Source organism: Homarus americanus, unplaced genomic scaffold (assembly GCF_018991925.1).
Source record: "Homarus americanus isolate GMGI-L3 unplaced genomic scaffold, GMGI_Hamer_2.0 scaffold48220, whole genome shotgun sequence".
NCBI classification, from domain to species: domain Eukaryota; kingdom Metazoa; phylum Arthropoda; class Malacostraca; order Decapoda; family Nephropidae; genus Homarus; species Homarus americanus.
In genome coordinates, this window is record NW_024755060.1 from 1,913,535 (window position 1) to 1,938,517 (window position 24,983).

Here is a 24,983-nt window from a genome sequence, read left to right on the forward strand (position 1 = left end):
TGGAGTTTGGTGTGAGACGAGGTGTTTTGGAGTTGAGTTGTGAGCTTGGACGGTGACTGAAGGTGTATGGAGTCAGTGTTGCATATTTAAAGATGTTTGGAGTAATGGATGTGTAGTTATTAATGGCAGTAATACACAATGGAGAGATGCTTAGAGTAAGAAGTGATGTTTGGAGTAAAGACTGAGTAGAGATGTTTGGAATAAGGGATGTTTAATTATTTGAATTAGAAACATTTACCTCAGATTTGTTTAAAATAAGGGTTGTGTATACATGGTAGTGTGTTGGAGGTGGTGGATGTGTTGAAGCAGACGAGGCAACGTGTTAGGTTGGAACAAGTGTGAGGAGGGAGAAGGAAGAGGTCTACACTTAGTCACAGGTGTGTGTGTGTGGGGAGTGTTATCAGTGGCAGGTGTTGGTAAGAGCTGTGCAAACTCGCTCCCTCTGTACCATATTCACCGCATCCACTACAACCATCTACTACCACCACCACCTACTACCACCACCACCACCACCTACTACCACCACCACCACCTACTACCACCACCCTCTACGACCACCACTATCCATTATCACTACCATTGTACTGTATTGTACTGTACTGTATATTCTAATTTGTATGTTGTGGAGATTTTTTTATTTATTTTTTTGTTAAGGAAATGTCTTCTAGGTAGCATGAGTTGACTCCCTTGTATTTTGAAATTAAAAGATCATTATGGCAACCTTTTCAACCATAACAAATTGATTTCCTTCAACTTTAGAACTGAAAGAAAAAGATTATGGCAACCCATCAAGCCAGTGCGAATTGATTTCCTTTGAATTTTGGAAACAACTTTATACATGTGTTTCCTTTGTGATGAATGCATTACGGAAAATGGACAATTGCTGGTAGTTTAGTGTATTGATGTACTGCATTGGGCTCTCTTGTGAGGGGTGGGTATTGTGTGGTGGGGCAGCATCTGGTGGTGCGAGTTATGGTGTGGGGATAGTGGTAGGGTTAAAGGGGGTAGTCATTTCTGTTATAGGATGTTTGTGTCTGTTTTTTGTGGGGGGAGGGAGCACATTTGTGGGGTGGTGAGTGTGTGTGTGTGTGTGTGTGTGTGTGTGTGTGTGGTGATTGGAGTTATGTGTATGTATTTGTAGAGTGGTGATTGTGTGTGTGTGTCATTTACCATACACAAACAACATTGTACCCTGCTCTATCTAACCCACCTGTGAAGCCATACACATTCATATACACACCCATCCACACCATCACCCACACAATCCACCCACACCACACCAACCCACATCATCAACCACCATCACCCATGGTTTGTGGTGCTTGGTCCCAGCTGATGAATAACTGATGTAATATTCGTGAGGGCAGGTGAGGGGTGGGGGGAGGGGAACTCACCCATAATTTTTTGCCTGTTTGTATTGCTCTTCACACCTGACAATAACGTCCAGGTGATCGATGTTACCTGGGGCGGGCGGGGGGGAGTGATGGTGGTAGTGTTAGTAGAGAGAAGGATGGTGGTGGGGGAGGGGAGGGGTTTATGAAGGGAGGGGAGAGACCTGTTCTCTTGAGTACGATGACATACTCTAGGTCAAGTCATTGTACTCATTGGGTTAGATCATCATACTGAAGGGGCCAAGTCATCATACTCAAAGGTTGTCGTCATATTCAGGGGTTTAGTCATCATATTTAGTTGGTTAAGTCATCATACTCAGGGGGTTAAGTCATACATTAAAACTGCTTGATCGTCAAATGTGATGTGTGTGTTGCATAGAGTTATTCACTATAGTACTGTACAGAGAATGAATAATAATGATAATGTAGGATAATGATAATTGTAATGATGATAATGATAGTAATATGACCTGTCTTATGTGACCTTTGTGACTGAGTCTTCGTGACCCAAGGCCTTTCTCTCATCACATATTTGGGGGTTCCTGACCTTCTCCATGCTGTTATATGTGACCTTTATGACCTGTCCTTTGTTTTGATACTCTTGTGGTCTTTTGTTATTATTTTATTATTAATATTATTATTATTATTATTGTGTTATTATTATTATTGTATTATTATTATTATTATTATTATTGTTGTTATTATCATTGTATTATTATTATTATTATTGTTGTTTTACTGTATTATTATTATTGTTATTTATTTTTTACATATGTAGTTCATACGTTGAAAATTTACACACACACACACCTGTCATGTCTATTTTGAACCCAAGAAGCATTTACCACAAGTCTTGCTTGCACCATTGGTGGTGGTAATGGTGGCAGGAGGTGTTATGGATTGGTCATAGTTGAAGTAAAATGAAGTGTGGTGACGGTGATAATGTGGAAATTGTCCCTTATTATGATGTGTGTATGTGGGGGGGGGGTAGAGTGTGTTATGTGGGAGAAGGATGTGTGTGGGGAAGGGTGTGTGTGGGTGGAGGTGTGTGTAGGGAAGATGTGTGTGTATGAGTGGGGGGGTGAGGGAAAGTGTGTGTATGTATGTGGGGGCAGGGAGAGGATGTGTGTGGGGAGTGTGTTTGTGTGTGTGTGTGTGTGTGAAGAGAGAGAGAGACGGAAGTTTGTAGAGGGTGTTGGCGGATGTCCGTTTGTGTGTTTTGTTTAGGCAAGTTGGTGTGTAGGGAGAGAGGAGGGAGGGGGAGGAATTGTATTGTGAAAATAGGAAAGGGGCGGGAGGTAGTAGAATGGAATTGGGAACAGTGGGTGTCATGTAATAGTGAAATTGGTGCTAAATATTCCTCAGGTTTATAGTGGAATTGGGAGGGACAGTAATCATGTTATAGTGAAATTGGGGTTAAAAAATAGGGAGACAGAAATTAGACTTGTGAAATTGGATATGGGAATAGTCATTTTTTTGTGAAATTGTGAAAGTCAATAATCAGATGCCAGGGAAATTGGTGTCATTGGCAGTCTTGTTGAAGTGAAATTGGGTTGTTGTGATATTTGGATTGAAAAATAGGTCATTCTGAAAATCGGGAGGAAGATAGATTTAAATAAGGAAGACTGTAATGATGTTTAATTGGGTTAAAAGTAATATACAGTAATTAAATGGGAGTGGAAGTAATGCATTTTTATTGGCATACAAATAATTGGTTTTTAAATAGTGATAAAAATAATAGGTTTTTAAATACCTGTAGTGATAAAAATAATTGGTTTTTAAATAGTGATAAAAATAATGTTTTTTTCAATAGTGAAGAAGAATAGTGGGTTTTAAGCACATGCAAGAATAATGGCTACAAATAGGAAGAAAGTAATGTAGTTAGATTAGGTCGGGGTGTGTTAGGTCAGGTCAGGGTGGACCTTTATAAATTGGCCATGTCACATTGCAACATATAATGATTTGTTTGTTGCATTTGTTTATCGCTGATTTTATTCGTCTTTGTTAGGTTGAGGAGAGTAAGCGAGCCCGAGCTGAGGTTGAGGAGAGGCTACACGCTGCTGACCTCCACGCTGCCCACCAGGTTAACCTTCTGCGACACCAGCTACAGGAGAGAGAGGTGAGTTGAAGGGGTGTTCCTGCCTCATCCCCGGTACTGTTGTTACACCTTCTGTTCACTTGGTTATACTACAGGTAATCCCTCCCTTCTTCAGGTAATACTATAGGTAATCCCTCCCTTCTTCAGGTAATACTATAGGTACATCTCTGCTTCACCAATTAACACAAAACACTAAATCATGCCATGTGTTTGGGTCATATTGTCTTGTCATTAGTGGAACACATCTGTTATGACAGTTTGTGTGACCCAGCGACAGAGTATGAAGGAAGAGTGTCATATTGGCCTATTAGTTCTAGTGCCATATTGGGAAAAATAGATCATATATATTTGTAGATGAAGGATAGTTGAATATTTTAATGACAGACAGACAGACAGAAAACAGTAAAATATTCATCATCATCAAAATGCTTATGATAAAATGACAGCTATAACAATGTACATATAGATAACATAATAATAAACGTCCACATTATCAAACATTGCTGACAAACACACAGACAAATATTGATATAGTGTGATAATGTGATATATATGTTGATAGTGGATGGGATAAAACCAGAAACAGGCCGGGTCAGGTGTTCAGTTTTGATGTGATATTGATTGTAGATTTTGTTGGGTATGTATGTCTGTCTGACTCCCCCAACACGTCTGGATTTCTGTATATGATTATTTTCTGGGGTTTAAAAATATCCAGGCAATTATTTTTTGAGGTCCACAGGCACATTGTAGGGTTCTTCCTCACTAAGTCCATAGGCACATTCTTTCCATTGGCACATTCTTTCAACTCTTGTCTACAATGCCAACCCCCCGAGTACGTTGAATTGGTCCCTCAATTAACATATCTTAGCTTCTTGAGTACGATGACTTAACCTAAGGAGTACATTAAGTTAATTTCTTGAGTACGATGTCTTAACCATTTGAATTGATGTCTGAACTCTCTGCATATGATGTTTCAGTTCATCAATATGGCATCGGAACCTTCGATTACAATAATATTGGACTCTGGGTTAAATTATCCTACTGTTCAGGTTAAATCATCGTACTGTTGGGGTTAAATCATTGTACCCTTGAAGTGAATACCGTATGATTTTTTTACATACAGGTATATGCATTTTTTTATAAATATTATTAATTTTAAGTTCACAGTTTTATTCAAATGATGTTAGTAGGTATTGCATAAATTTCCATTCATTGAGCCATTATGTCTTACAAGGCCCAGACCTATAAGAAACATTAACTAGCTTTTCTGTGCAGTACCGTATATGTCTTTGTGTTGTGTCTCAAAGGTATATGAGAGTTGATATATCTGTTGAGAAATTAGACATAATAATGTATTCTTGTGGTCTGATGGGAAAAAGTTGTTAAATAAGGAAAGTGCAGTATAGTACGTACTGTAATTAGTTTAGACACATATTGGTTAAAGAAATAAATTATTTGCTGGAATTATTGATGACACATTTGTTAATTACTTTTTTGGTGATACATATTTGTTAGTTACTTTTTTTTATGCCACCAATTTATTAAAAGAGAAAGTAATTGGTGTGATGACACATATTTATTAAAGAAGAAAAGGACTAATAATTGGTGTTGGTGTTGCAGACTGAACTACGAAAACTGAAGGAGAACATCACAGAGTGGGGATGGGAGGTGGGTGACGGTGGCCCCACACACAACCACACCCCAGACCACCACGATGGGCTCCACGGTGCCGACCAACACAACCACAACCACCAGCCTTCTCCTCAACCAGAAAACACTAAACAACAGGCCTGGCAGGAACAACTCAACCAACAGGTGAGATAATTGGTGCATGTGTTAGTGACTATACTGTACTGACAAGAGGACCTACAAGGGAAACTGGGATATGAGTCGCTTGAGGTTTGTTTATTTTCACATTATATTCTGCAAATGTCCCTCTATATAATTAATGTGTGTGTGTAATAATAATAATAAATGGTTTATTAATAGAGCTGCAGCCGGTGGCTGAAAATATACAAACTTACATGTGATTTAGACATAATGATATGCGTTCAATACATTTACAGGGCTGTACAGTACATAAATCAGGAGTTGTTTATTATTTTAACAATAGATGGGATGGTGCTATTCTTATATCTGTCAGTGCGGGCTCTAATGGGCTGAATTTTGTTGTAGTGGCGGACTGTGCAAGGCGGGCGGGGGGGGTGTGTGTGTGTGTGTGTGTATGTATGTGTGTGCGTGTGTGTGTGTGTGTGTGTGTGTGTGTGTGTGTGTGTGTGTGTGTGTGCGTGCGTGCGTGCGTGCGTGCGTGCGTGCGCGCGTGTGTGTTGCCTCCTCCTCGTCCTGAGCTCCTAGTGTAGTTGTCACGATCATCTGTATTGTGTATCTTATCCGTTCATCTAGAGGAAATTATTTGTTTACGTCTTTCCGGTGACTGATGGTACGAGGTTACTACTGTACTGTACTCTCTATAAGCAATGACCCAAGAGACACAATCACCTCGTTTGTCAGATATTACAGGATTTATGTCTCATGAAGATTAGCTCCTCAGTTTATTTCACCTGAAGGTTACTAACCCCAATGGTGAACTAGGTTAGGTTAGGTTAGATTGTCCATGTTGAGGAAATGCTCGTCATTTTGGGTGATGGGGTGCGACAAGGTGTGGTAAGGCATGGTGGGGTGTGGCTAGGTGAGGTACGGCAGTGTCAGGGATATGGTGAGAGAGAGATAAGATCATAGGATTAAGATAAGATAGAAAAGTAGACCAAACACACACACACACACACACACACACACAGAGCTTTTTATAGAATATTTATTAGCCCTCCCCTTTGGACATCATTTTATATAGGTTAGGTTAGGTTAGGTTAGGTTAGGTTAGGTTAGACACAACATAAGACAGAGATTTAGATTATCTCTATAAAATGATCGGACTCTAAAGGAGAAAGATATAACCTCACTCCCCTCCCCCATCTCCCACTCCTCCTTCCATCGCCTACCCCTTTCCCTTCCCCCCTCACCCTCCTTTCCATCACCCTCCCTCCGTCACCCCCTCCCTCCATCACCCCTCTCCCTCCATCACCCCTTCCTCCATCACCCCCTTCCTCCATCACCTCCCTCCCATCTCCTTCCATCCCTCCATCCCTCCTTTCCCTTCATCCTCCTCCTCCCCATCCCCCCTTCACTGTTGCTCAAGACGGCCGGGGATTAATTCTTGACTGGGTTGTGTAATGTACTGTATATTGTAGTGTGTAAATGATCACCTGAAGATTAACCCCCCCTGAACTAATGTCACCTGAAGAGTAAACACCCTAATGCTACCTGTGGGTTGGTTAGGTGAGATGAAGTTTAGGATTGGTTAGTTTATGTTTGATTTGGTTAGAGTTGTTTTAGGTTAGGTTTATGTTAAGTTTGTTTAGGTTTGTTTGTGTGTGTGTGTGTGTGTGTGTGTGTGTGTGTTTATAAGTAATTTAAGTATGTGTATTGTAGTATAGAACTCCTGTAATATATGTAAAATACAGTAATAATAAAGTGGTTTTTTTTCACACAAAGGCCAGAGTTTTGTTCATCTCGTGTTTGGGGACTTCCTGTGTGTAGGGGGGTGACGTATTTCATATGTCAAGGAACTCTCAACCCTCATATAGTGCAGGATCTCTCTCTCTCTCTCTCTCTCTCTCTCATGTAGGTGATGAGGGGAAGAGATAAGTGAGAGGGTGATGGGGGGTGAGGGGGATACAGGGGGTGATGGTGGAATAGAAGGGAGAGGGGCGCAGTGGCTGAGGGAGGGGTGAGGGATTGCAGGGGATGTGGGGACTTGCTATCGAACGCGAGGGTGCTGGGAGGGAAGATGATGGTTGTGGGGAGGTGGGGGTACTGATAGCTGTGGAGAGCAGGAGATGGTGGTAGGGAGGGGTGGGGGTGGTGGTGGAGGGGGTTGAGCAGGGGGTGATGGTGGTGGAGATGGTGGTGGAGGGGGGATGGTGGTGGAGGTGGTGATGGTGGGAGGGATGGTGGTGGAGGGGTGATGTAGGGACGGGTGGTGGCGGAGAGGGTGATGGTGGGAGGGTGGTGGTGGAGGGGGTGATGGTGGGAGGGTGGTGGTGGAGGGGTGATGGTGGGATGGGTGGTGGTGGTGGGAGTTGTTGTGGTGGAGGGGGTGATGGTGGGAGGTGGTGGTGGAGGAGGGGCGATGGTGGGGAGGGGTGGTGGTGGAGGGGTGATGGTGGGGAGGGTGGTTTTGGAGGGTGATGTGGGTGGGGAGGAGGTGGTGCTGGCGTGGCAAATATTTGAATTATTATCACTAACTTGATAACGCGAGTGTGTAACGGACGTGGGGGGGGAGGGTAGAATGAGTGGAGGGGGAGGAAGGGGAGGAAATGGCACTGGAGGAAATTTGTCACTACCACCTCAGTACCACTACACAATCCTCTCACCACCATATCATCACCCACACACACACACCCCAGGAAGTACTGTAATGGGAACAATATCTTGGTAAATCCTCTCATGCGTCGTCATGAGGATGTATCAGTAGTGTCAAGGAATGTGTCATGCGTTGTCAGGAGAGAGAGAGAGAGAGAGAGTATACCGTTATGTGTTCCGTGTGTGTTATGAAGTGGCATTACTGCGAGTCTTGGTGTTATGTCTGCGTGAGAGGGAGGGAGGAGGAGGAGGGAGGTAAGAGGAGAGGGGGGGGGGAGTATATGCATCAGGAGGTGGTGGTGGTGAGATAAGATAAGGTGCTGTAAGGTGATAAGGTTTACCTACACCTCCCCTCACCCCTAACCTCACCCCTTCTCTCACTCCTCGCTACCTCTCCTCACCCCTCATCCTTCCCCTCGCTTCCTCTCTCTCTCTCTCTCTCTCTCTCTCTCTGATAACGATAAGACCCGGATAAAGCCTCAGCTGTGGGTAGGGGCTCGGTGGAGTGGATAGGGATGGATAGATGAGTGGATAGGGAAAAGATTGATAGAGCTGGGTGGGTGTATGGGTAGGATGAAGGAGGTAAGTGGATAGAGGTGGATGAATAAGGGTGTGTGTTGATAGGGGGACTGGATGGATAGAGGAAGTACTGTAAGCGGATTGAAAATGAGTGGATAGGGGAAGTGACTGTATAGAGAAGAAAGGAATAGAGAGTGAGAAAGGAGAAGAGAGTGGGAGAACAGTGAGATAGTGAGAGAAAATTAAAAATATTAGAGAAAAGAGAAGAAGTGGATTGTGTGGCTAGAGGAGGTGGATAGTGTGGATAGAGGAGGTGGATGAGAGCCAGCAGGTGAAGGCAGTAGTCGGCCATTAGTAATTATGTTATTGATTCACCTGTCACCTGATGTATTGTGTGCTCTCTCTCTCTCTCTCTCTCTCTCTCTCTCAGCTCCAACACACTTAACACGAGTTACTTTAGTCATTTGTTATGGTATGGGGGTTAGGTTAGGCTTGTGTGTGTGTGTGTGTCAAATTGACTTCTGTATGTGTGTTATGGTATGGCGTTGATGTCGTTCTGTTGTCTTCCTCCTGTCGTTGTCTTCCTCCTGTCGTTGTCTTCCTCCTGTCGTTGTCTTCCTCCTGTCGTTGTCTTGGGGCAGCGTGTACAAGACTTCCTTCTCGGTGATGTGTTATATATGGTTGTCAGGTGTAGCCACAGGAATAATATCTTCTTGACGTCTTGAATGTACTGTGCTTGTGTACATCCATGGTGGAGTGTGTACATCCATGGTGGAGTGTGTACATCCATGGTGGAGTGTGTACATCCATGGTGGAGTGTGTACATCCATGGTGAAGTGTGTACATCCATGGTGGGAGTGTGTGTGTGCATCCATGGTGGTGTGTGTACATCCATGGTGGTGTGTGTACATCCATGGTGGAGTGTGTACATCCATGGTGGAGTGTACATCCATGGTGGAGTGTGTACATCCATGGTGGTGTGTGTACATCCATGGTGGTGTGTGTACATCCATGGTGGAGTGTGTACATCCATGGTGGAGTGTGTACATCCATGGTGGAGTGTGTACATCCATGGTGGAGTGTGTACATCCATGGTGGAGTGTGGTACATCCATGGTGGAGTGTGTACATCCATGGTGGAGTGTGTACATCCATGGTGGGAGTGTGTCATCCATGTGGATACATCCATGGTGGAGTGTGGTACATCCATCCATGGTGGAGTGTGTCCACAACCATGGTGGTGTACATTCTCTGCAAGGTAGTGTGCTGAGTGATGTAGGGTAGTCTCTCTCTCTCTCCTCACCCTCTCACAACAGTGCCTGATGCAACTACCGATAATAATTATAAAGGGGGTAGGGAAGGGGTGAGAGGAAGTTGGGAGGGGAGGGGAGGTGTTGCATGGGGGTAGGGGGTGGGTGATGTGGCGATTGATCTGTGGCTGATGAGTTGGGATAGTTTATTGATGGTGGTGAGAGATGGTGGTGGTAGAGGCATGGTGGGAATGGTGATGTTGAGCCACCACCACCACCAGTACCTCCACTACACACCACCATCACAACACCATCGCTACCACTATCATCCCAACCCTCCCCTCCTCGCTTCCCTCCCTTCCCTCGCCTTCCCCTCTCACCTCCCTCGCCTCCCCCTCCGCCTCCTCGCCTCCCCTCCCTCCGCCTCGCCTCCCTCTGCCTCCCCACAAGCACCACATAATTGCCAGTGTTATATGCTTTAGGGGGTTATACTGGTACCCATCCCCCTCCCCACCACTAGATATGTACCTGTCACCTTTGTAGTTCTGTTAATTATGAGAAGAGAGAGAGAGAGAGAGAGAGATTTTGTTTTTTGTGAATTAAATTGGGGAAAATTTCTGTTCTTCTTCCGTCCTCCTCGTCCTCCTCCTTCTTCTCCTCCTCCTCGTCCTCCTCCTCCTCCTCCTCCTCCTTCTTCTTCTCTCAATCAAGACGAATAGGGTGACGATGGCGGCTCTGGTGACGGCTTATGGTGACGATGGCGGCTCTGGTGACGGGTTAAGGTGACGATGGCGGCTCTGGTGGGTGGCGGGAACACATGAGGGCGGTTATCTGATTACTGTACTGTAAAATATTCATGGTGATCACTGAATGGCCTCTCACCTCTCACTTCCCTCACCCCTCACTTCTCTCACCTCTCACTTCCCTCACCTCTCACTTCCCTCACCTCTCACTTCCCTCACCTCTCACTTCCCTCTCCTCTCACTTCCCTCACCTCTCACGTCTATCTTCTCTTACTTTCCTCATCTCTCACCCCTCACCTCGTGTTGATGGTGGTGCAGGTGTGACATTAGTGATGAGGGTGTGGCTGTGATGGTGAAGGTGTGACGGTAGTGATGAGGGTGTGACAGTAGTGGTGAAGGTGTGACGGTAGTGATGAGGGTGTGACAGTAGTGGTGAAGGTGTGACAGTAGTGATGAGGGTGTGACAGTAGTGGTGAAGGTGTGACAGTAGTGGTGGCTGTGGTGGTGAAGGTGTGGTGTAGTTGGTGCAGTAGTGGTGGCTGCGGTGGTGAAGGTGTGGTGTGGTTGGTGCAGTAGTGGTGGCTGTGGTGGTGAGATGTGGTGTGGTTGATTGCAGTAGTGGTGGCTGCGGTGGTGAAGGTGTGGTGTGGTTAGTTGCAGTAGTGGTGGCTGTGGTGGTGAAGGTGTGGTGTGGTTGGTGCAGTGAGTGGTGGCTGCGGTGGTGAAGGTGTGGTGTAGTTGGTGCAGTAGTGGTGGCTGTGGTGGTGCAGTAGTGGTGGCTGGAGTCCTTCAGTGTTATATTGTAAACCTGGTGTAGTGATGCCTGCTACTAGGACACCTGCAGGTCTGTTAGGGGAGGGTGACGTGAGGGGGGGGTGAAATGGGGGAAAGGGGAGGATGGGTTGGGGGAATGAGTTGAGCTGGGGGAGGGGGGGAGGTGTAAATTTTGAGTTTGGGGGAGGAAGGAGAGGGAGGGGGACTTGACATGGGGGTGGAGAAGAGGAATCAAGGGAGGGGAAAGAGGTGGAAAAACTGAGAGTAGGGGTTAGGTTAAGGGAGTGGGGGTGACGGTATGTTAGTAGGGTAATGTAAGGTAAAAGTTCCAAAGGTGAGAGGTAGGTAAGAGGCGTGGCGGACCCTGAAGGTAACTACACAAAGGTAACGGACAATTAATCCAAGGGTAACAACGAGGAAAAGGCTTCGGCGGCGTTGGCGTTAGGCAGGCAGATAAGGGAGAGGTGGTCATGGGTAACTGACCAACCGGTCTTACCCACTTGATGGATCATAGGGTGACGAAGGCAAGGGGTAAGCTGTAGTCCCCCAGAGGTAAGGGAAAGGGTAGATAAAAGTTCAAAGGCGGTACAGGGGTCATGGCGTTGGCGTGGCGGAGATAAGAGAGGTGCTACCAGCTTAACCACGTGGTGAGCAGCGCCGCGCCTTACTGCCGTTATGCGCGCGCACGTTTTGGCGGGTATCCATAACACCTTCCCCTAAAATATGTCCCTCACCAGGAATGTTACTGATGGCTGTGGATGTTGTTAAAGTTGAGGGAAGTCATCTGGGAGAGTTGAAAAGAGTCTTGGATTGAGGTAGAGGAGAGAAAATGAAGTGTTTATTAATGAGGGGAAGAACTTGGGTCGGGTGGATAATGTTGACGTCATATTCGGGGGGGACTCGGGTGTACTCGGGTAGATTCGGGTGGCCCCATGAGCCTCCTCCCCCTACCACCTCCCGAACAAGAAGACGCGCGGAAGAAAGAATCAAGGCGTGTGCAACAGTTGGCGGCCACGCTCCCCTCCGACAAGACATCTCTTCCTTCTTCCTTCTCCTCCATCGTCTCCCAACGCCACAACCAGAGCCATCACTTCCCTCAATGGCGAGAAGGCGAGGAGGATCGTGTCTTAAAGTCGGGGAACCGTCGCGCGCCTTGGTGGTCGTGGGAGGGATGTCGTCGCCTCTACCTGCCTCGTTAGCGCAGGTGTGGGGGCGTGCTTGGCGAGGCGCGGCTCTCTACGCTGGCCTTCCACGCCTCTAGCGAAGGCTGAAGACTCTCTCAACGCCGCGCGATGGGAAATCCAGACCTTGATATTTGAAGTCCATTGGTGAGTACCTTAGATACATACTGTCCATGCAGACGTACATACACACGTACAGACACATACATTCATCGTGACTCATGCATACACGTATACAGTACATACACGTAGATATATACATCCACGCAGACACTACCTACACATGAATACATACACGCCACACATACAAACCATACATTGATTGCTATCATCACAAGGGCGGATCCAGGAATATCAAAAAGGGGGTCCGAGAAGTTGTGGGTGGGGGACCATGGCGAGCCCACCCAGCTGGGGGTGGTGGGGGCTGTAATCTACCCCCGAATACTTTTTAAACCTGACCAATATTATGGCCTTTCTGAGGCCACGTGCACCTGATATTCTGAGGTCAATAGTAATTACTTTTTACTATACAAAAATGCCTGAGTGAAAACTGCATTAAAGAAAAAGTTTTAGAATTTTCTGATGAAGGGGGGGATGCGGACCTCCGGGACCCCCATCTGGATCCGCCCTTGACTATGTATATTTCTTTATCCTTATGGCGCATCTTACTGGTGATACGTATACGTTGTTGGTGATACATGTACGTTGTTGGTGATACATGTACGTTGTTGGTGATACATGTACGTTGTTGGTGATACATGTACGTTGTTGGTGATACATGTACGTTGTTGGTGATACATGTACGTTGTTGGTGATACATGTACGTTGTTGGTGATACATGTACCCCTCCAATAAACTCCCACCAGTCCCTTGTACCATGTTATTGTATTATTCTGAAACTGAATCACTACTTTTGTCTCTTCCGCCTAGCCTCCTTTCCGTTCCTACGTCCTATTCTCCGCCCCGCCCCGCCCTCCCCGCCCCGCCTCTACGCCCTTCCGGCACCACCCTGCACCATCATCATTGTAGTCATCATCGTCATTATTATTGTCTTTTCCAGAGTTCCCGCACTTACTACAAGGTTGCTAAGCTTGTTCCACTCGTCCACCTCCCTATTTGTGAACCAGTTCCTTCCTATCTCCCTCCTAAACCTAAACTTATCCAACTTAAATCCGTTGTTCCGAGTCCTATCCTGCTCGGATATTATAAGAACTTTATCTATATCCCCTTTATTTGATTCCTTTCACCCGCTTAAATTCTTCTATCATATCTCCCCGCACTCTTCGTCTTTCTAGGGAATGCAAGTTTAGTTTCTTTAACCTATCTTGATATGGAAGGTTTCTAAGTCCCGGAATCATTTTCGTCATTCTTCGCTGCACCGACTCTAGTGATTTGATATCCATTCTATAATAGGGGCACCAGAACTGAACCGCATAATCGAGGTGCGGCCTGACTAGCGCAAGATATAGTTGCGATAAGACCTCTGCACTCTTATTATTTACACTTCTAGATATAAAACCTAACACTCTGTTTGTCTTATTTCGAATATTAACGCACTGTTTTCTAGGCCGTAGGTCCGGGCTTACAAGTACCCATAAGTCTCTTTCACAAGTCGACTTCTCTAGGTTGATGTTGTTAAGGCTGTATACATTGACAGTATTTGTTCTTCCAATATTAAGTACGCTGCACTTGCTGGTGTTGAATTTCATTTGCCATTTTTCTGACCACCCCTGCAGTTTATTTAAATCCTCCTGTAGTGCATTTGCATCGTGACCTGAATTAATCTGCCGCCCTATTATGGTGTCATCCGCAAACTTGCTTATGTCACTGCTGATCCTAGTATCTAGATCGTTTATGTAGATTATGAACAAGAGTGGGCCCAGTACTGACCTCTGGGGAACCCCACTGGTTACACGGTCCCACTCAGATTTAACACCATCTACGCTGACCCGCTGCGTTCTATCGGTGAGCCATGATTTTATCCAATTTAAAACTTTCCCCTCGATACCATGAGCCTTAACTTTTCTCAGAAGCCTCTGATGCGGTACTCTGTCAAATGCTTTGCTAAAGTCTAAGTAAATAACATCGTAATTTTCGTCATTATCTACTACCTCGAAAACTTTCCTAAAAAACTTCAGCTGATTTGTTAGACAAGATTTTCCCTTTGTAAACTCATGTTGAGAGTCGTAGATTAATTTGCTTTTCTCTAGATGCGATCGGATGCAATCTGCTATAATTGATTCAAGAAATTTCCCCACTACTGACGTCAAACTGATCGGCCGGTAATTTGACGCTGATGCTGTCTCCCTTTTTGAATATGGGTACTACATTTGCCTGTTTCCACAAGTCTGGCACAGCTCCCGTGTCTAATGATTTTGTAAATAAATTTACGAGGGGTCCGCTAATCTGTTCCCTACACTCTTTCAAGACTCGAGGGAAAATTTTATCCGGCCCTGGGGATTTTGTCTTCTTTAATTTATGTGTCTTCTCAAGAGCATCCTCTTTTCTGATAGTGATATTCTTTAATTTCTCTTCTTCCTTTCCCCTAAATATCAGTTCCACCTCTGGAATTTCCTCGCGAATTTCTTCTGCAGGAGGGTTAGTGTCAGCAGGAGGGTTAGTGTCACAGCAGGAGGGTTAGTGTCACAGCAGGAGGGTTAGTGTCAGCAGGAGGGTTAGTGTCAGCAGGAGGGTTAGTGTCACAGCAGGAGGGTTAGTGTCACAGCAGGAGGGTTAGCAGGAGCTACTGCAGCAGGAGGGTTACTGTCACAGCAGGAGGGTTACTGTCACAGCAGGAGGGTTACTGTCACAGCAGGAGGGTTAGTGTCAGCAGGAGGATTAGTGTCACACAGGAGGGTTAGTGCCACAGCAGGAGGGTTAGTGTCACAGCAGGAGGGTTACTGTCACAGCAGGAGGGTTACTGTCACAGCAGGAGGGTTAGTGTCAGCAGGAGGGTTAGTGTCACAGCAGGAGGGTTAGTGTCACAGCAGGAGGGTTAGGGTTAGTGTCACAGCAGGAGGGTGTCACAGCAGGAGGGTTAGTGTCACAGCAGGAGGGTTAGTCACAGCAGGAGTCTGTCACAGCAGGAGGGTTAGTGGCTCACAGCAGGAGGGTTAGTACAGCAGCAGGAGGGTTAGTGTCACAGCAGGAGGGTAGTGTCACAGCAGGAGGGTTAGTGTCACAGCAGGAGTGGTTACTGTCACAGCAGGAGGGTTAGTGTCACAGCAGGAGGGTTAGTGTCACAGCAGGAGGGTTAGTGTCACAGCAGGAGGGTTAGTGTCACAGCAGGAGGGTTAGTGTCACAGCAGGAGGGTTAGTGTCACAGCAGGAGGGTTAGTGTCACAGCAGGAGGGTTAGTCACAGTCACAGCAGGAGGGGTTAGTGTCAGCAGGAGGTTAGTGTCACAGCAGGAGGGTTAGTGTCACAGCAGGAGGGTTAGTGTCACAGCAGGAGGGTTACTGTCACAGCAGGAGGGTTACTGTCACAGCAGGAGGGTTAGTGTCACAGCAGGAGGGTTAGTGTCACAGCAGGAGGGTTAGTGTCACAGCAGGAGGGTTAGTGTCACAGCAGGAGGGTTAGTGTCACAGCAGGAGGGTTAGTGTCACAGCAGGGGGGGTGAACACTTGCACAAGACGGGTCCCAGCTTGTGCAAGACTTCTGGAGTTGTTGAATTTATTTTACAACAACATTATTTTTTTCCTGGCCTCGGTAACTGTGTCTCAACCTAACTCCTAACTTAACCCAACATGTCTCGACCTAACTCCCAACTCAACCAAGCTTAACCTAACCTAACCTGTCTTAATCTAACCTAGCTTGACCTATAACCATGCGTGAACTAATTCCCATCCAGTTATAACAATACAAACAAGTTATCCCAATTTAGCGAGAACTTTAGGTATGTTGCTGGGCTTAATAGGAAGATTATCCCTATTTAACGTCCTATTTATATTCCTTTAGGGAGTTGGGACCATTTCACGTATGCGCGTAATAGGGGTTGTAATTCGACGTAATTATTGGGTGTCGTGAGCCAATAAAAATTTAGATATCAGTCAGGCTCGTTTCTCATTGGTGGATTTCAAGCTTGATTAGTGTTCATATCTAAGTTTTCTGAGGTGACTTATTTTTTTAGTTATTAGTCGAAAAACTATTTACTTTTTCATGTGTTGTAAGTGAACTTTTATTTTTAAGTACAAGTGAACGTATTAAATACAGTAACGCTCATAAGGTTGGATTTGGGTTAGGTTAGATTAAGTGAGTGTAGGTTGGATTAGGTCACATTAATTTGGGCTAGGTCAGATTAGGTTAAGTGAGAATAGGCTGGGTTAGGTTAGGTTGGGATAGATTAGGTTAGGTTAGGTAAGATTAGGAAGGGTTAGGTTATGTTTGGTGTGTTGTGTTGTGTTACTGTTTGTGTCTTACACGTGTTGCTGACTTGTGAGGCGAACATTGATCCCTCATGTGGACAAATGTGAGCGTTCACACACACACACACACACACACACACACACACACACACTGACTGACACACAAGATGAAGTAAGGTGGGGGGGAGTTTGGGACAATGGGGGGTGAAGGGGAGGTGTTGTATGGTGGGTGGGGAGAGGATGAGAAAGGCTGTGTGTACATTATTCCGTGGCACCGAGGAGGAGGAAGAGGGGGAGGAGGAGGAGGGAGGAAGGAAGAGGAGAGGGAGGGAAAGAGAGAAGAGGTGATGGAAAGGAAGAGAAGTGAGAGGGAATGAGAGAGTGGATTATTGGAGGAAGAAGAGGGAATGGTAGGAGTGATGACGGAAGGAAGGGGAGTAATGGAGATAAGACAGAAGAAGGGGAGGAAGGTGGGGAGAGTACTAAATAATGGTGTTTGAACAACTCTCTGGCATGTGTTGTTAATTATCACCCCATGAGACACCCCTCACCCCCTCCCTCGCCTCTGCCACCTCCTTCTGGTAATACTGCCTGTCTCCTCACCGTCATGATCTGGTAACTGTGTCTCCCTCTACGCTACTTTGTTCTGGTAACACTTCACGAGTTCTGCCTGGCGTAGGCCGTGTAGCTATTGAACAAGAAGAAGAGAGAGAGGGACGTTGTTTACATATCACTACTTTCGCTAACATAAGAGTAGTGTCATTGTGAAGGCTGTTGACTGTACCCTGGTATTCCTTGTACCTGTTACCTGGTGTTACCTGTTATCTGTTTTTACCTGTATCCTGTTGTTACCTGCATCTGTAATTTATATCCACCTGTACACCTGCTTCACGTGATACAATCGCTACCTGGGCATTACTGTACCTGTATTTTATGACGTATTTATTAATGTTTATGTAATATATGAAAATTAATACGTACACAGTGGTGTTGTGTTGAGAAAGTGAGGGAATTGTACCTTGCTTGGGGAGGGAGGCAGGTGAGGGGAGGGAGAGAGGGAGGTAAAGAGATAGGTAGGAAGGAAAGAGAGGGGGAAGGTGAGGTAGGTGGTGTTGGGTCCACTAAGGTAAAGGTCGTAATTACTGTGTTGTTATGATGTATTAATGACGCCTTGTTATGTAAGTGTTCACGACACGACTCTCTCTCTCTCTCTCTCTCTCTCTCTCTCTGTGTTGTGTGAGTAAGTAGTTGAGATAGTAAGTAGAAGCAGTTGTAGAAGTAGAAAGTAGTATTAATAGTAGTAGAAAGTAGAAGTAGTATTGTGTCTGGAAGTAGAAAAAGTGTGTGTGTGGTAGGCAGGTTGCTGATTTAGTGACATGGCACATTCCCCTTCCACCAACCTCCGCACCACAACCAACACAACTACCACCATCCTCACTGCTACTATAACCATTCTCACCACTAATAACATCTACAATCTACCACCCCTCCAAAGTAATGCATGAGGTACAGGGACTCTCTTCCAACCCAGTTGTCAAGAGGTGTTCTAGTTCATAATAACCTAACCCAACGTCATGAATATATATGAAGGAACTGAATGACGAAACTAAAACGAAATAAAAATAATAAAATATACAATAAGTAAAACACTTGATGTAAATGCATAAGAGGAAACTGGATAGAATGATGATGATGAGAGGGAGTGGAGGGGGAGGGAGGGTGGGGGCAGGGAGCAGTTGAGGAACGGGGGGAAATAGAGGAGACAGAGCGGACAGGGGAAGGGGTGGACAGAGGGGAGGGGTGGAGGATAATGCCTTGCTTAGCTGAGTGGCCCAGTGACCCTCAACCTTTTATAGGGTCAAACGATCAAAAAGGTCAGTGTCTTTAGGGTAAGCCCCCTCCTCCCTCCCCACTCTCCCTTCCCCCCCTCTCCACCCCCTCCCCCTCGAGTAGAATAATGATGGAGTGTCACTGGAGAGAGTTGAAGGATGTGCTCGACTATTGAAGACGACGAAGAGGCTTGAAGACCCAGCACCGAGAGATAGTTTACACCACTATCCCCTCCTCTTCTTCCTCCCCCTCCTCTTCTTCCTTCCCCCTCTTCCTCCCCCTCCTCTTCTTCCTTCCTCCTCCCTCCTCCTCGGTGCCACGGAGCACGTACACACTGTATTCTTTCCTCACGGCCCACGGCAACCGTCTTCCCGCTCCTGGATCCTGTTCCGTTACACGCCCACCACGCCTTCCCCATGCCCACAACACCATAAATCCTGCCTTCTCCACGCCCACAGCTCACGCCCAACCCTTCCCTAAACCCAAACCTCCTCACGCCCATGGCTCCCCCACGCCTACATGGCTCCCCCACGCCCAAACCTCATATCTATCACGGAGAGAAATTATCTTAAGAAACACCAGAATATTTACCTATTGTATCTCACCACTGCATGCAAGGCTGGAGTGATCACTCCTCCACCACGAAAACAAGTAAAAAATATTTGGTGTTTTTATCTTTCGGTTTTTTATATTTTATTTCGTAATGTTTTTGAGTTACGAGAAAATAAATTGAGTTGTTTTTTCTTAATGCAGGGGAGTGGATGGTGATTGTTGGTGGTTATGGATGGTGGTTGTGGATTGTGAGAGGTGGTTGTGGATGGTGGTAGGTGATTGTGATTTGCGGTAGATGGTTGTAGATGGTTGAGGGGGGTGTATGTGTTACTGGGGGAGGGGGGAGGGGAGGTATGGTTTTGTCACTAACGGGGACTACACTCACCAACAGCCCGTATAAAGACTGGTTGGCACTGTAACCGGTTTCTATGGACAACCGGTTATATGGAGAGACTTCCCCCTATCCCCTTTCTCTCTCCCCCTCCCCTCCTCCCCCTTCCCTCCTCCCCTCAGAAAGTATAGTGAGACCTTTCCATACCGTCGTTGGCTCGCCCCCCGAGTCGAAGCCTGGCGTCGTGTGCGGTTGAGGAAGGTTTTGCGGTAGGGGTGAGTGCGTGGTGGTGGAAAGTGCGGTATGCTAATGAAATCTGCGGTTCGCGGAAAGTGTATCGAAGCGGTTGCGGAAATAACAGTTTTTACGGAGAAGAAAATGTTGAGAAAAAAAATTGTACTTGAGGAACCATTTATCCGGCCGTGTGTGTGTGTGTGAGATATGTAAAACCGTGGCATATTACAGTGTTCATGTCTGATATATGTAGCCAAGATACCATCACTACCACCCGTGTCTCCTCTTGGCTTCCTCCCACACACACACACACACACACACACACACACACACACACACACACACACGGACATGCCATCCATACCCCATTCCAGGATACCTTGTCCAATTGGCTAGCTACCTGTTGCGTTCTTTCACACACACACACAGGTGAGAGGCGCTCCTAACAATCACCTTATCACCACCGTAACACCACCTCAGGCACACGTGTGGTGTTAGCTATCACCCCCTAACACCACATAATACCCAAGGTGGTGAGGTGAAGGAGACCGAACCAGGGGAACAGAGAGTTACATGTAGCCACTGGTAGCCACTCAGCCATGCTTCTCGTCAGGGCTAAAGAGGTGAGATTACAGGTATGGTGAGAGAGAGAGAGAGAGAGAGAGAGAGTGAGTAGTAGTGACCAGACATAATCATAACTACTTGATGCCCTGACAGCGACTGGCTCTCTCTCAAAACAGATACCTATGGCCTTGTGTTCTACCCATCTACCTGCCCGTCTACCTGTCTAGTTAGCTTTCTTCAGCTACCTGCCACTCTCATATCCCAATAACAGTACACCACCACACCACCACTACCACACCACCACACCTGTTGTTGACTTATCAGATTAAACGGGACAATTTAACACGTTGGCGGAACACGCCTTTTCCGCCAACCAGACCCCATTGTTCACCCGCCCCTCCCCCCCTCCCCCACGCCCTCCCACGCCAATGTCTCTTCCCTTCCTCGTCCTCCTCATCACCCCATGTCCCTCCTCCTCCATCCATACCCCTCACTAACCTCCTCCTCTACCACAGTGTCGGCGGTGTGTGTGGTGGAGGGAGGGGTGGGGTATAGTGGTGTGGCCAGAATGTATTGGTGGTGTTAAACGGTGCTGGTGTGGCTGTGGGTCGATGACGGTCTTGCTGGAGGGTGGGTTGAAGGGGCTGGATAGTGGGTTGAAGGGGCTGGATAGTGGGTTGAGGGGGCCTGGATGGTGGGTTGAAGGGGCTGGATAGTGGGTTGAGGGGGCCTGGATGGTGGGTTGAAGGGGCTGGGGGGAGGACTGGGTATTTAATCATCAGGTGAAATATGCCCGGGGGAGGGGGGGGTCAATCCTCAGGTGGCCTTCATTACGGTGTACCTGTTGATTACGTCAGCTGGTAGTAATGATGGACGCCGCTAGAGGGGGTGAGTCGACCTAATCTAACCATACATACATATGTATATATAATCTACACACATGCATACACACCTACCTACATACAGTACATACATACATACATACATAATATACTTACACACCTACCTACACACACACCTACCTACACACACACACACACACAGAGAGGAAGAAAGGTTTGTTCATATACCAAACGTCATCTTTTAAATATAGATTCTCTTTGTGTTTACTGAGCCTTATTTTAGGTGAGTCAGGTGTACTGTTCTCAGGTGAAGAAAACGTTTATTACCTTTGGATCAGGTGACTATTAGGCACCCCAGCTTATTTCACCTGATGATTAGACACCCTAACGCTACCTAGAGTGGATTGGGTTAGATTAGGGTTAGGTTAGGTTGGGTTTAGGTTAGATTAGGGTTAGGTTAGGTTGGGTTTAGGTTAGATTAGGGTTAGGTTAGGTTGGGTTTAGGTTAGATTAGGGTTAGGTTAGGTTGGGTTTAGGTTAGATTAGAGTTAGGTTAGGTTGGGTTTGGTTGAATTAGGGTTGGGTTAGGTTTGGGTTTGGGGTTAGATTAGGGTTGGTTGGAGTTGGGTTTGGGATGGTTGGGGTTAGGTTGGGTTGGGTTTGGGTTAGATTGAGGGTTAGGTTAGGTTGGGTTTGGGTTAGATTGGGTTGGGTTGGGTTGGGTTTGGGATTAGATTAGGGTTGAGTTAGGTTGGGTTTAGATTGAGTTGGTTAGGTTGAGTTTAGGTTAGATTGGGATTGGGTTAGGTTGGGTTTTGGTTGGAATTAGGGTTAGGTTAGAGTTGGGTTTGGTTAGATTAGGGTTGGTTGGGTTGGGTTTAGGTTAGATTAGGGTTAAGTTTAGGTTACTTGGGTTAGATTAGGGTTAGGTTAGGTTGGGTTTAGGTTAAGATTAGGTTAGGTTAGGTTGGGTTTGGTTAGATTAGGGTTGGGTTAGGTTGGGTTTTAGGTTAGATTAGGGTTAGGTTAGGTTGGGTTTAGGTTAGATTAGGGTTAGGTTAGGTTGGAGGTTTTAGGTTAGATTAGGGTTGGGTTAGGTTGGGTTTAGGTTAGATTAGGGTTGGGTTGGGTTTAGGTTAAGATTAGGGTTAGGTTGGGTTTAGGTTAGATTAGGGTTTAGGTTGGGTTGGGTTTTAGGGTTAGATTAGGGTTAGGTTAGGTTGGGTTTAGGTTAGATTAGGGTTAGGTTGGGTTTAGGTTAGATTAGGGTTAGGTTAGGTTGGGTTTAGGTTAGATTAGGGTTAGGTTAGGTTGGGTTTAGGTTAGATTAGGGTTAGGTTAGGTTGGGTTTAGGTTAGATTAGGGTTAGGTTAGGTTAGATTAGGGTTAGGTTAGGTTGGGTTTAGGTTAGATTAGGGTTAGGTTAGGTTGGGTTTAGGTTAGATTAGGGTTAGGTTAGGTTGGGTTTAGGTTAGATTAGGTTATGTTATCAAAAAAGTCTTAAATTAGATTCCACATTCTCAAAAAGCCTTACGGTATTTATTTTTTTTAACTTAACTAACAAGAAAGAAGAAATGGCATCTAGTTATGGTATAGTCTCAAGGCATTCTGGGCGCCATTTTGAAATTACATCATTGTGTTGTAATTTGAGTGAGTGGTTGAGATGCGTCCTCAGGCCTCGGGTCGTGGTGTAAACTTGAACTCTGGGGACGTTTGGGAATAGTCCACTGTGGTTGACTCCTGTGGTTGATTCCTGTGGTTGACTGATGTGCTTGACTCATGTGCCTGACTCATGTGAGTGTCTCCTCTGGTTAACACTTGTAGTTGATTCCTTTGCTTGACTCCTGTGGTTGATCTCAGTGGTTGACTGATGTGCTTGACGCCTGTGATTGACCCCTGTGGTTGAATCTTGTGATTGACTCTTGTGGTTGATCTTTTCGGTTCACTGATGTGCCTGACTCCTGTGGTTGATCCCTGTGGTTTACCTCCGTGGTTGACAACAGGAACAGCATTTATTGACAGCAGTATAAAGTGATAAACAGCAGCACTGGGAGGCAGGTTGGTGTGTGGTGACGCCAGCATACTCAACTTGGCCAAGGGACGAACGTGCTTCAGTCTTATACCAGTGTGTGTGTGTGTGTGTGTGTGTGTGTGTGTGTGTGTGTGTGTGTGTGTGTCATAAAACCAGTATATGTAATAAGTTTTGTCTATTAAAATCTGATTGGGATATTTTTGCCAGAAACATCGGTGTAATTACAGGTATAATTACAGGTACTGGTACAGGTATAATTACAGGTACAGGTACAACTAGCTTGCACCAGGTGACACTGTTAGGTATGTCGTGAAGTGGACGGGAGTGGATATTTACATTATGGGTGTGCTGACTGCAAGCTCCCTCCCTCCCTCTACCACCCTCACTCATTTCTCTTCCTCCCCCTCCTCTCCCCCCTCCCTCTCCCCTCCTCCCTCTCCCCTCTCCCTCCCTCTCCCCCTCTCTCCCTCCCTCTCCCTCCCTCTCCCTCTCCCCCCCTCTCCTGCCGACTTTATCAACTGGACACTTCTCTCTCCCTCATCCACCACCAGCTACTGAGAGGTATAAGGGGTGACCTACGAGGCAGTGATGAATTCCCATAGGCCTACACAAGACACCTTATACCCTACACAAGACACCCTACATAATACACTCTACACCCTATATCCAACAACCTACACCCTACACTCTGTATTAATAACGGTGAAATGGCCGCCTGTAATGAGTGTTGGTTGTTATGGCCGCCCCTACTGACTTGACTATCTGTGTGTACCGCATGTGAGGGAGTTTTGTTTCTTGGTATGAGGCGTAAGGTCTTTTCTCGATCACCCTTGTGTATGTTTTATTTGTCTCTCTCGTTATCAAGTTTAGTTTTATCTGGTTTAAACCCTGTCTCGAGTCACTCTTTTGCTGCGTTTCCAACACTTGTCGTTTTATTCTGGTTCCCGTCAGACGCCAAAGGTTAAACACAAGAATTAGGTATTTTGTGTGCGTGTGTGTGAGGGAAGTGGAGGGAGGGGGAGGTTTTAAGCAGGTGGTGAGGAGTGTGTGCAGGTGTGACAGACTTGGGGTGGGGGAGGGGTGAAGTTGGGGGGGCCGGGGAAGAGGGAGGGTAAAGTTGATGGGGTAGGAAGGGCAAAAGATGACTATATTGCTGAATTAAATATGCCTACACCCCTCCCGCTTCTATTCAACCCCTCCCTGTCCCATTCGACCCCCTCTCCTTCCTATTCAACCCCTTCCCTCCCATTCACCCTCCCCCCTACAGATTAAAATTACTAGAGATTACCATGTATTGATTTTGGTGGCTGATCAACTAGACTGTTACTACCACCTCCCCCTGCCTCCCCTCCCCCTGATATAAAGGCCTCATCATACCTACAACTTAATTCATTATGCTTACAGGTGCGGGGATCGATACAGTATTATGTATTCATATAATTACCACCAGTATGTAACCTCCCGCCCCCCCGCCTCCTCCCCCACCTCATTTTGGGGGAGAGAATGGGGGGGGACTGAGCTCAGGGGAGAGGACCTTGGGGTGTGTGTTTGGATGGGGAGGGGACAGCAGGGGTGTGTGTTTGGATGGGGAGGAGAACTGGGGAGTTTAGTGGACTGTTCTCAATGCCATTATCCAGGCGGAGTAGGCTTATGGGACCCACCCTCCCTTTCTCCACCCCATCATCCCTCCACGCCCCTTCCTACCCCCATCATCACCCCCCCCCTCCTCCCCTCCGCCACGTAACACTTGTGACACCTGCCTGGACTCTCACACACGCACACACACCTGCTGGGGGTGAGGGTTGCTACACAGGGAGGGAGAAGTCCAGCTAGTCATATGTTTTAATCTTGACACTT

General features: G+C 46.4%; 1 protein-coding gene across 1 annotated transcript in view; it reads left to right on the plus strand.

Moving 5' to 3' along the window:
• Positions 1–24,983, plus strand: part of LOC121856396 (thyroid receptor-interacting protein 11-like) — a 66,173-nt gene that overhangs the window by 5,953 nt on the left and 35,237 nt on the right. Inside the window, exons 3-4 of the mRNA XM_042351959.1 lie at positions 3,400–3,510; positions 5,110–5,304. Coding sequence (XP_042207893.1) covers positions 3,400–3,510; positions 5,110–5,304 — 306 coding nt within the window. The remainder of the gene's footprint in view (positions 1–3,399; positions 3,511–5,109; positions 5,305–24,983) is intronic.